This window comes from Epinephelus moara, chromosome 8, assembly GCF_006386435.1.
Source record: "Epinephelus moara isolate mb chromosome 8, YSFRI_EMoa_1.0, whole genome shotgun sequence".
Classification (NCBI taxonomy): domain Eukaryota; kingdom Metazoa; phylum Chordata; class Actinopteri; order Perciformes; family Serranidae; genus Epinephelus; species Epinephelus moara.
In genome coordinates this window covers 44,809,654-44,822,413 of record NC_065513.1, presented here as the reverse complement: position 1 = coordinate 44,822,413, position 12,760 = coordinate 44,809,654, and the positions used below count along the sequence as shown (strand labels likewise).

Sequence of the window (12,760 nt, the reverse complement as noted above, 5' to 3'; positions counted from 1 at the left end):
TATTCATTTGAGCGTTGTTGTATTGCCAGCCTTTAGTGATATCATTAATTCATTTTACTACTTGGGATCCAGACGGGTGAGTGTGAGCAAACATTCTCAATGTGACAATTTAGTTTCAGTTTGTGGCTGGCAGCCTATATTCCTTTTTTAATTCAATTCCGACCTTAGTAATTAAACAATATCTTTCACCACGTTGTCCACGTTTATATATCCTGCATGAAACAACACGATGAGAACGTACGCCCCATATGTTCTCATCGTGTGCATTTTGTAGTCCATCTTCAGAACATTGTAGTTTCACCACAGCAGACCCACGTCAATAACATCCGCCGTCGCATGATGACGTAGCCCAACGTAAGTGCGGTCGGATTTTCTCAGCTCCGCGGTTCTCTTTTCCTAAGTCCTTATGAATTCTCCTACTCATCTTTCCTTGACCTTGTGACGTTTCCCACCAAGGTCAAGGAATAGTGATTAGGAATAGATGATAGGAGAGACTTTCCGACCGCAGCCTAGGAGACAAAGTCAGAGTAGAGTTGAGAGGTCAGAGGTCGTACCTGTGTGTCCTTGAAGTTTCTGAACGATCTCTTTGGTCTGAAGGTTCCAGATGTAAACCATACTGTCCTCAGAGCCCGACACGATCCACTGAAACACACAGGTCAAAGGTCACAGCACCCCAAACACAGAGGTCAAAGCATCCCAAACACAGAGGTCAAAGGTCACAGCACCTGAACCAGCGGACTTTGAAGGGGACAGAATAAATATTTTAACACAAGGTCTTACCTTCCCTCCTGTGACTGAGAAGTTGGCGAAGATGCAGTACTTCTCATTCTTATGGCCCGAATACGTCTTCAAACACTGAGACACCGAGAGGACAGAGACAGATGGTTAAACTACTGAGGACAGACAGACAGAGACAGACAGAGACAGACTGAGAGACAGAGACAGACAGAGACAGACTGAGAGACAGACTGAGAGACAGAGACAGACAGAGAGACAGTACCTTTCCCTTGCTGTAGTCCCAGAGCTTCAACGTGCTGTAAACCAGAGAAATCAGAGTAAGCTATAAGAAAAACAGTGAAACAACAGCTAACAGCTGTTAGCAAGAAGTTAGAATGACACGAGCTACATGACTCGGGCTAAAGGTTAGTAAGGTAAGAAAAAAAAAAAAAAAAAAAAAAAGCCAGCTTAATGTGTATAAGGCTAAAATGATGCTAGCTAAGAGTTAGTGAACTAACATGACTGAAGTTGAGAGTTAGATAGGTGAGAATGAAGCTAGCTACATACAGTTAGTAAAGCTAACATGACTGTAGTTAAATGTTCCAAATGTCCAAATGAAGCTAGCTACATGTAAATAAGGCTAACATGACACTAGCTAAGAGTTAGTAAAGCTAACATGACTGTAATTAAATGTTCCAAATGTCCAAATGAAGCTAGCTACATGTAAATAAGGCTAACATGACACTAGCTAAGAGTTAGAAAAGTTAACATGACTGTAGTTAAATTTCCAAATGTCCAAATGAAGCTAGCTACATGTAAATAAGGCTAACATGACACTAGCTAAGAGTGGGTGAAGCTAACATGACTGTAGTTAAATGTTCCAAATGTCAAAATGAAGCTAGCAAAATGTGTATAGGGCTAAAATGATGCTACCTAAGAGTTTGTAAAGCTAACATGTCTGAAGCTGAGAGTTAGAAAGGTGAGAATGAAGCTAGCTACATGTGTATAAGGCTAACATGACACTAACTAAGAGGCGGTGAAGCTAACATGACTGAAATTAAGAGATAGAAAGGCCAAAATTAAGCTAGCTACATGGAAATAAGTCTAACGCGACCCTAGCTAAGAGTTAGTAAAGCTAACAAGACTTAAATTGAGAGTTTGAAAGGTGAAAATAAAGCTAGCTTAATGTAAATAAGGCTAACATAAAGCTAGCTAAGAGTTTTTGGTTTATATGCCCCTAGCTAGTGTTCATGAGGTAACCTGAAGCTAGGTAAGTGTTAGCATGGCTATAATAACACTCGTTATCGGAACAGTTGATGATGTAACCCAGAGGAAGGGATTAATGAGTAACAGTCTTTGCTCAGAGCAGCACTGACGGACAGACAGACTGATGAACACATGAACTCTAAACTCATTTTAAACAGAAAACATGAAACGTGAACATTATAATCTCTACAGTTGCTAACAGTTGCTAACAGCTGCTAACAGCGGCTAACAGCAGCTAACAGAGGAAACAGCCTCCTGCTGATGAGGTCATCGTACTGACTTGTCCAGCGTAGCAGCGAGGATGTATTTTCCATTTGGAGAAAACTTTACAAAAGACACTGGAGGATTGTCGTCATCTGAGGACAGAGACAGAATACACTGTTAGACACTGATCACAGGTCTGAGGACCACGAGTCATTATCTCTGTCCCTGCAGACGACAAAGACACGTCTGTCCTCCTCAAGTCACATTTAGTCTTTCTGTTTCTGTGGTCAAACATAACCTCAACCTGGATTTACTTGTATTGTCAATTTTTTGCTTGTTTGTCTGAAGCCCTGAACACACTCCGCAAGAACAGAGAAATGTGTTCTTTTTCTCCAGGTGGCAAGAACAAGAACAAGAACTAAGAGCTTCAAGAGAAACTCAAGTGCAGAACTCCTGGGAAGTCCTCATAGGCCCCTCCCACTGCCGCATGCATCACACGCGCTTTCCCCATTAACCATGCACACTTCAAATTTCTGACCAATCACACAATAGTTCTTGGACACCACACAAGAAAAAAAGTTCTACCCAGATGACGTGTCGAGAACAAGCTGCAAGAACTCCCAAACCAGCCCTGTTCTTGCCACCTGGAGAAAAAGAACAAATGTCTCTGTTCTTGCGGAGAACGTAAAGGCCTTCAGCCGCCTGAGGGGGTGTGTCCCGTCTGTGTCTGATTGACAGCAGCTCGCCGACTGACAGAGCACTGGTGTTACAGCTCATGGAGCAAGAGAGCGTACACTAAGTAAACTAACTTGCACTATAGCTGACTGTCATGAGCATGTGATGATGTCATGAGAATCATGACATCAATCAGATCAGAATTTTGTCTCAGAGGACACAGGAGGACACAGGAGGACACAGGAGGACAGATCTGTTCCTGCAGCACAACATGTACTGTGTCATGGTTCAGGCTGAGTCGACCATTAAAGGGATGTTCTGTCACATTTACTCACCAATCAGAGTCTTCAGACACTGTCCTGACGCTGTGTCCCAGATACGACTGCACACGCACACACACACACACACACACACACACACACACACAACAATTATCCTTATATTCTACAGCAGGATGTGCTTCTATGTTACTGTGTGTGTGTGTGTGTGTGTGTGTGTGTGTGTGTGTGTGTAGACGTACCAGAGGCCGTCATAGCTGCTGGAGACAATGAGCGAGCCGTCTCTGTTGAAGTGAACCTGAAGACAGGGTCAGAGGTCAGAGGTCAGAGGATGTGATGACATCACAGTCAGGTATGTGAAGCGTCACATGTATAAACCACATTAATCATATCTTAAAGCAGGACGGGGTCAAAGGTCAGGACTCACAGCAGAGACAGGATCAGAGTGAGCAGGCAGAGTCTTCAGACATTTTCCGGTCTTAACATCCCAAATACGAACGCTCTCATCAAACTGCACACACACAACACACACACACACACACACACACACACACACACACACACACACACACACACACACAGTCAGCTGTAACAGAACATGAATCACATGATGTCAGTGTGAATGCTGTGAGTGGGTGAAGCAGCGTACCGATCCGGACACCACCAGGTTGGACTGAGGGTTGAAGTTACAGCAGAAGACGTAGTTACTGTGTCCCTTTAGAGTCTTCAGACACTTCCCCTGAAGAGACAAACAGACAGGCAGACAGACAGGCAGACAGACTCAGTGAATGTCTGTTAACATCAACAGCAACAGCCTTGTACATGGGGCGCCTGCTCTACCACTAAGCCACCGACGCCCCAACCTGCCGCTGCACTCTTACTGTGCGTTCCCACCAAAAGATTCATGAGCGTTATAAGCAGCCAGCAGCCATTCATTTTCAATGAACACTCGCGATGAAGAGCGTCACTCGCGTCAGCTGCAGCGAGCGACCGCGAGCAGCGCGATGCCAGCGACCTGAGCGTCAAGCTGAAGTTGAGAGAAGCTCAACTTTATGCAAATGAGCAGCGCCGCCGAAGCAGCAGCGAGCAGCAGCCAGTTGCAGACCGTGAATATTCTCAAGGCGGGACAGTGAAAGAAAGAAAGAAAGAGATCTTCTGCATCGTAACCTGAAAGCCCCACCCCTTGGCAGCCTTCTGCAAGCCCTGCCAGAGCTGCCAGGCAGCGCGATGCCAGCGACCTGAGCGACCGCTGGCGATTTTGAATCTTTTGGTGGGAACGCAGCGTTAAGAGCTGGCACAGAAAGGGCACCAGAGCAGCACCCAGCACCCGACCTAATGTTTTCCAGGAGGTTAAAGATGCAGCGTGTGTACGTCCTGTTGCAGCTGTGAAACGTTCATTAAAAGTGTCTCAAACACAATTTTTTTTTTTTATAACTGTCATCCCAACCAATCAGAGAGCTCCGTTTACACAAACAACAGTGTGTGTGTCTTGGTGTGTGTGTGTGTGTGCATGTGTCTTACAGAATTGTTGTCCCAGATCTTGAGCGTTTTATCGTCGGATGCAGAGACCAGCAGGTTGGAGTCTGAAGACCAGGAGACATCAGAGATTCCCTACACACACACACACACACACACACACAGACACACAGACACACACACACACACACACACAGACAGAACCAGGATCAGGACCAGTTCCAGTGTAAATCCAGACTGGGTTCAGGATCAGAACTGAGGCGTCTCACCAGTTTGTGTCCGACGATGGATTTCTCAAACTTCCCGTCAAACGCTCCCCAGATCTTTATCAGCTTGTCAGCAGCTGCACAGAGACGTTACCATGGTTACTGCAACCTCACAGCATCACAGCGTGGAGCATGTGACTCATCAGAGCTCACAGGTTCACTGATCATGTGTAACCTGTGTGTGCCCCGTCTCAAGGTGTGAGTGAATTTATTCTTCAGTCAGGGTGGACGTTCGTGCCAAATTTGAAGAAATTCCCTTGAGGCGTTATGAGCCAGGACTCTCTTTAAAAAGAGATTTTTAATCTCAAAAGTTTTTTTCTGGTAAACTAAAGGTTTAATAAATAAATGAATAAATGATGAGCATGATGCGTCTGGCTGCAGCTGACGCTGCTGCAGAGGCACAAACAGTAAATCTGCAGGTCCTGACTGACGAGGTGCCAAGAGACATTTCTCTTAAAGGTGTCAGAGAGAAACCATATTTAGGATTTAATCTCAGTCTGTCGGTGTGTTTCAGTTCCACCAGCTCTCTGAAGGTGTTCACAAAGTCTCTGTGACTGTGTGTGAGCGCTGATCTGTGTGAACTGTTTTTACACTGAGGCTCACTCACATGACGAAGGGACCAGCTCTGCACCAAATGTATGAACATTACCTCCTTTAGAAAAAACTCTGAAGACACTGAGACACTGTTTCTGTCAGCAGAGCAGTCAGAGGTGTGTTTAACCCTTCGTGCTGCTCTGAGATTTACACGGTTTCTTTTAGTCTGCGCAGGTTCAGCAGCTGAAAAAGCTGCGTGATCCTTCTGTGAATTCACCGGTCAGTGTTTTACTGTGATGACACATACGATGACATCATCACCTCCTCTGACCTGTCAGCAGTCAGGTTTGTCGGTCTCAGTTTCTGAAACATCTGCAGATTTCACCACACGACATTCATTCTTCAAAAAAAGGAAAAGGATAAACACCAGGATCCTTTTCTTTACCATCGCTGAGTCATGTTAAATATTAATTAACACTTTATCTTGTGATTTCCTGATAATGTCCTTGAACGCAGCACTTCACTGTTCAGACAGAAGGTGGAGCTGATTTTAGACACAGTGGAATATTAAATATTACACAGTAAAGGACCAGGGATGCACTGTATTGGATTTTTTACCGATATGTAACAACTCATTTGGCCGCTAACTGATACAGATATATCCACTGTTTCAGTGATCATCATCAAGTCTCTTCTGCAGATGAATTAACATCATATTATACACACAGACTGTGATGGTGACGGAGACATGAGACACTGTTCAGCGTCTGTAATATTAATGTTGGCTGATTCTGATCGTTCACTTTAAAGATGATATCGGCCGATACTGATGACGTATCGATATGATTGTGCATTCTTAACAGACAGATGTGAAAATGTTGATTTGAGTCCTGAATCTGTTTCATCATCACACAGACAGAGACTACAGGACATTATAATGATGTCATAATCTCAGACACAGCTCTGCTTGTGTCAAACTAACTCCACCTGTTTCTGATGACAGACTCCCAGTTAGATCAGGTGTATGTGTGTGTGTGTGTGTGTGTGTGTGTGCGCGCGCGCTCACAGGAGCTGGCGAGCCACTCTCCGTTGGGGCTGAACTTGACAGAAGAGACGGCCTTGGTGTGTCCGGCCAGCGTGAACTTCACTGTGTAGTTTGGTTTGGCTGGGTTAGACTGCAGAAGACACACACACACACACACACAGGAAGTTAGTGCAGACATATTTTACTGTCACCTGAGAGTCACTCACTCACACACACACACACACACACACACACACACACACACACACACACACACACACACACAGACCTCACCTGGAAGATCCAACACCAACAGCATCAAACCATCAAAGTATTAATATCCTCTGTGTGTCACAATCACAAACCTCAGCTGACTGATGACATTATTACAGTTCACTGAAATACAAAACTAAAGCATTAACGACAGAATTAGATGCTCAAACAACAACAAAACAATTATGTTAAAATGACGTGACATCCTGTCAGACGAAGGTCATGTGACACATTTGTTTAGTGTCTGATGAACTCAAACTGACGTCACTGTGTTAAAGTGTTCAGTGTGAGCTGAGGTCAACAGAGACCTGATTACTTACTCTGTTACTTTACTTTGTATATTACTGATCTTTATTGTATTTATAAGTTAAGCTGTGTTTATGTGTCTCTGCAGAGACACTACAGCTGAGTATCATCTTAAAATCAACATGAAGCAGCTCGAGACAGATACCTGCAACACTTCATAATCAATAATCATCATGACGTAATATCACAGAGCTGATGGAGAACATCAGTGAAGTGTAGATGATGAAGCTCTGCTGTTCATGTGAACACACAGATCACAGTCAGCTCTGTTTACAGCTAAGTGACCAGCTAACCTTTAGCTAACTCAGCGTTCACCGGATCACCGGACTAACCGGACCGGCTGTCCCGGTGTCCAGACCATCGTCAATCCGGCTGGCTCACCTTGCTGCCGGACCCCGAGGAAGACGAAGGCTGTTTGATGTTTTCTGTCTCTGGTTTCTTCTCCTCTGTCGCCATGTTGTCCAGCTAGCTCCTGTTAGCTCCTGTTAGCTTCTGTTGGCTCTGCTCTGGTTCTCTGCTGCTGGAGCGGAGCTAAGTTAGAGCTAGCCGCCGATGCTAACAGAGCTAACTGTAGCTGTATTCCGCGGTCAGCGCAGGTTCCGGGTCAGAACCGGCACCGTGTTACCGGGTCTGGACCGGGTCTCGGTGCTGGATCGGACCGTAACAACAAACGAGGGATAGCCTGTTAGCTTCAGCTAGCTACAAAACCAGAATGTGCTGTTTAGCACGTAGTTGCTCTACGCATGCGTGACAGAAAGTTTACAGTCAGACGGCGAATGAAGAGGGTCAAAATACAGAACAAAATAAAAGTAATTTAAATTAAATAACACAACGTGAAATAAAATAAAGTAGACACAGAGATTGGCAGTATTTCTATTGTATTTAAAATACTCAGAATACTTTCTCCACGAATCAAAAACAAAAATAACAGGCTACACATTCTTATATTTTTTACTTTTTTTTTCTCTATATATGTTTTTATCTATATGTTTTTATCTATATGTTTTTTTAAACTTGGGCCCTTCAGTGACCTCGTGGTCTGTTTTACTGGACTGTGCATAACATAGGAAACTGTATGTTGTTGTGGTTGATGCTTGGGATGAGTATGCTACAAATGGATTGCCTCACGTGGGATCAATAAAGTTGTCTGAATCTAGGTCTGAATCAATAAATAATATTTTAGGGTAGTCTACACCAAACTGTGAGAAAACAAGCGCAAATTTACAATAGCTGCGACCAAATTTGCTACTATCACGCCATTAACCCTCCGGTCCCCCTTAAAAAAAATCACACCTGTCCCCTTCGGGACATTTTTCGTCATTGTTGAAAAACAACCATAAAAATATTAAATATTAATATTTTTTTCCACTTTTTTTTTTGCTTAAATCTTTTAACCAACTCCTACTCAGGTTATACATATCAAAAATTCATTCATTTTGAGGATTTTTAACCCTTTATATGCCATTTTCTTTACATAAAGTCTGTTACTTTTATGAAAAAAACATGAATTCTATATTATTTTCTATATACTAAATGCTGGATGGATTTTTTTTTTTTAAATGATCACAGTCTCAGATATATGAATGAATACTGACAACACCAATTTTGATGCATTATTATTACCAAATATTCATTCATTTTGAGGATTTTTTGTGCAGTTTCAATTTGAAATAAAAGCTGACACCTGTACAGTAACTGAACAGTAACCTAACCTTGCAGCAACCTGCAGCTCATAATTTGCAATTTTTTGCTCCAGAATTACACACATGCACATGCACACACACACACACAATATTTTTTTAGTAGTTATATAGCCACAGCCCCCAGACATCCATATCAACACTAACCTAGCATTTATTTTAATTTTTTTTGCAGCAATGGCTTCTAAACCTGAATAATGGAAAAAATAGGATAAAAATACAGGCAATTTTACTGCTTATTATTTAGTGTGTGTTCGCTCTGCTGGGGAAGCAGGAGAAAATGTATGATTCAGCTGGATTTTAGTAAAAACTTCAATTTTGATCCCCTAACTCTGGGATGCATGACTAATATCATCAAATTCATGTTTCTAAGTTGCCATGAGGATGTGATGAAGAAATATGGTATTTATGGTTTTACATTTAGCTATATTTTCACATAGGGATTTGACATTGTGTATTTTAAGTCCATGTACACACACACACACAAACTAATATTGCAATATTTGATACAGACCACACTGTCACATCCTTATGAGCACAGCAAGACCATTTTTTGATCTACTCTGCATTTGCCCTCCCTGTTAGGGGCTTATAGTGTCTCAAGTGGCCAAACCAGGAACTGCATTGAAAAGACAGCAGGGCCCCAAAATGGAAAATGGCTTCATGGCTTCATCTGGTATTTTTTTTTTTTTTTTTTTTTTTACAATTCTTGGGTCTCTCTAACCAACCTGACTACCAGAGATAGAAAAAAATCACGTTTTTTATGTAAATTGAAGGGGAATCAAAAAATGTCATTTTCATGGGTTTCAATGGGGACGGTTTTCGGCCGAGAGGGACAGGTGTCGTAAAAGGTTGCCATTTGTGTATTTTAGGCCTTAAAATAGGCTTTAAAATTTCAAAATATCACCGAAAATAAGTTTTCTGACCAAATGTCATGCTATATGCACGAACACAGCCAAAATGATCAAAAAATGAAAACTGAAAAATGGCTGAAAAGGACGTTTTTCGGCCAAGGGGGACCGGAGGGTTAATGGATGAATCATGGTTGTTCTTTCTGGTATAGTTACTCATGGTCTCTAATTGCAGCATGTACGTTTTGAGCATTTTTGGTCAAGGACTTTTTGAGTTATTCACGAAAAGCTTTGTGGACCAACCGACCGACAGAGTGACCTATAGAGCTGCAGGTCACTGCTAAAAGGAAAAAGAAAAAAAGTATTTTCTGAATTTGAAAATACAAAATACATGTATTTTATTTTGAAACATTTATTTGAGGGGTATTTTGATACAAAATACATCAAAATACATTTTGATGTATTTTATATATATCAAAATACATCAAAATACATTTTGATGTATTTTATATATATCAAAAAAAATACATCAAAATACATTTTGATGTATTTTATATATATCAAAATACATCAAAATACATTTTGATATATTTTTTTCCCATCTTTGAGTAGACATACAATTAACACAATAGAATAGCTTTAAATAATATAAAGCTAGAAAACAATAAATATAATGACATCAAACAGAAATAAGCAGAGTGCAGTTTCACATCTCACAAGGTTGTTTTTTACCTCGGAAAATACTGACTGTATGTAAATGAACATTAATAGTGACACACATGATCAGTGACGTGCGACATGAGGCAGGTGTCATCGTTTTATCAGGACAAGTGGTTTTCTCTTCCTTTAAATAAGAAATCACAAGTACATCACAAATAAACTGAACTAAACACATGACAGTAAATCATACAAACTTTTTTATATTAAAAAAAATAATCACTGATTTTTAGTTTTATTTTGTGATCTTTGTTTGGAGTCACGTAAGAGTGACAAAAAAGACGCTGATCAACAGAGAAGCAGCGACCTCAATATAAAGATGTTTTTGACTTGACTATTCAATGTTTTCATTTATTTTAGCAACTAAAAAGTTCTTTACAAAGGAGAAGGACGTGATGATGTTCAGGAGGCTGTTAGTTTAAAAATGAACAAAAGACAGAAAAACAAGTGAAACTTTATTTTATTTCCTTTGAAAATATATTTTTTAAATCAACAGCAGCAACATGTTTGAACATGTTTGTAGGTGTTAACGATCGATCAGCAGGTTCATTTATAGACGAATCAATCATAAGCCTTTTACACCTTTTATTAAACCAACAGAACATCAGACGACATTTTCTGTTCTTAACTTTTCCTCCAGACATGTTTTATAAAATATTATAATTTGAATAATAAATTTCTATCTGACGTTGTTTTTTCCAGAAAAAAGTGTAGAGACCTCGTTAAAAGTTGTGAAATTAAAATCTCCTCGATCATTAAAAAATGAGTCTGAATCTGTAAATATGTTTCAGCACAACAGGTGTTTGTGACCTGCAGGCTTCATACTGGACTCTGATTGGCTCCAAACACGTAGTGATGTCATAACTCCTGCAGGTGCGTCCAGGTGTTAAAGAGAGATTAAAGGTGAAACGCGAACTTTAAACTCAAAGAATCAATTACGCCGTCTGCGTCATGAGTCCAGAAGAAGAAGTGCTGCACATGCTCAGTGTGTTCTACCTTCAGTCTGTGGTCAGGTCCAGGACCAGGACCAGGACCAGGTCCAGGATCAATTCTCAGTGAGTCCCTGCAGAGGAAACCAGCAGCTGATGATGACAGCAGTGACTGACCCCGCCCACCTCCACCCACCATTACACAGCGACCAATCACAGCAGGCGACCGAGACTCCAGGAAGCTCTGTCTGCTGACAGTGACGAGACGTCGCACAACCCCGAGACAGGACCAGGTCCAGAGATTCTGCAGACACACAGAGGAGGAAACATTTGTTGTTGTTGTGGCAACTACAGAGAGATAAAGTTGATGAGCTGTGGGAGAGAAGTGGAGGCTGGACTAACGAGGAGCGTTATGACCATTTATGGTTGAACGTGGGCGTGGAGAGGGCGGGGCATGAGGCTGGTGTACGTGTGGACATCTCCAAGTTGATTTGGGATTTATAAAAGTAGACTGCAGACTGACAGGTGCACACATGGTTTTATTAATCTGAATATTTTTGGCGTATATATCTTTCCTCATTTCTACGTATGCTAACATTTAGTTTTATAAATGAGGCCGCAGGTCAGCTGGAGGAACGCCGCGATTGAAGCCAAATTTGGAAGTGGCCAAACAGTGGTACTGCATGTCCACGTCCGTCACGTGACGCCCTGCAGCCAAAAAAGACCTTTTCCCACAGACGTACACTGTGGAAGAGACGTCTGACGTCTGTCAATACATGGACACATTTCTTTGAATGTCATGTGGAGAAATGACGGGTATCATTGTCAGGAGTTGATCCACTCAGTCTGATGACATTTGGAAAGTCTACAAGAGCCGCGAGATTAAATTATTTTATCCCTGTTCAAGTTATCAGAGCGCTAAACAGGAAGTCAGCTCGGTAGTTGGAAGTCTCTGTGGAACCTGCTGTACAGGCCCAATGATGCGGATCATCCAGATGATTTTATACCACAGACACGAGTTGTTCTGGTTTCATGCTCCACTGAAAAACTTTTATAGGAATGACCGAGGTCCATGGTTAACACTGTTAGCTCTGTGTTAGCATTGTTAGCTGCTGTACTTCATATACTACACAGAAATACAGACACAAAACTGTGTGGGAACTGTTAGCACTGTTAGCTGCTAGCCGTTGACACCTCCATGTTGAGAACCATGTGCAGACAATCCCGTTCCAGACTCTGAATAATGGATGTGCGCTGAATGTGGATCCAGGAGACAGACAGACAGACAGACAGACAGACAGGTACTGACCGCTGTACGTGGTGATGCAAAGGCGGAGTTTGAATCCTTTCTCTGTTCGACTGCAGTTGATGACTTCTGGTTGGCTGCAGCCCAGCTCCACGTAGCCCCGCCCCCGACCACGCCCACCACCTACATTACAGCCAAAACACTGCAGACAGCCTCCTGACAGACAGACAGACAGACAGACAGACAGACACAGACAGACACACAGACACACAGACAGACAGACAGACAGACAGACACA

At 42.1% G+C, this 12,760-nt stretch overlaps 2 protein-coding genes across 3 annotated transcripts in view; one reads left to right on the top strand and one right to left on the bottom strand.

The window, feature by feature from the left end:
* The window catches only part of LOC126394668 (WD repeat-containing protein 5-like), a 181,173-nt gene extending 173,376 nt beyond the window's left edge, over positions 1-7,797 (bottom strand). The window contains exons 1-12 of one of the 2 annotated variants that reach the window (XR_007570383.1): positions 7,401-7,797; positions 6,483-6,591; positions 4,886-4,959; positions 4,662-4,751; positions 3,790-3,879; positions 3,568-3,651; positions 3,383-3,438; positions 3,198-3,244; positions 2,264-2,339; positions 1,001-1,034; positions 781-855; positions 164-642 (exon numbers count right to left, since the gene is read on the bottom strand). Coding sequence is in view for 1 of the 2 variants with exons in the window: in XM_050051659.1 (XP_049907616.1) it covers positions 555-642; positions 781-855; positions 1,001-1,034; positions 2,264-2,339; positions 3,198-3,244; positions 3,383-3,438; positions 3,568-3,651; positions 3,790-3,879; positions 4,662-4,751; positions 4,886-4,959; positions 6,483-6,591; positions 7,401-7,475 (898 nt within the window). In the remaining variant the exon portion in view is untranslated. The remainder of the gene's footprint in view (positions 1-163; positions 643-780; positions 856-1,000; positions 1,035-2,263; positions 2,340-3,197; positions 3,245-3,382; positions 3,439-3,567; positions 3,652-3,789; positions 3,880-4,661; positions 4,752-4,885; positions 4,960-6,482; positions 6,592-7,400) is intronic. The other variant, XM_050051659.1, reaches the window with a different exon arrangement.
* A 4,677-nt stretch (positions 7,798-12,474) lies between these two features.
* Positions 12,475-12,760, top strand: part of LOC126394927 (zinc finger and SCAN domain-containing protein 31-like) — a 2,342-nt gene continuing 2,056 nt past the window's right edge. The window contains exon 1 of the mRNA XM_050052068.1: positions 12,475-12,517. Within this exon, the coding sequence (XP_049908025.1) occupies positions 12,475-12,517 (43 nt within the window). The remainder of the gene's footprint in view (positions 12,518-12,760) is intronic.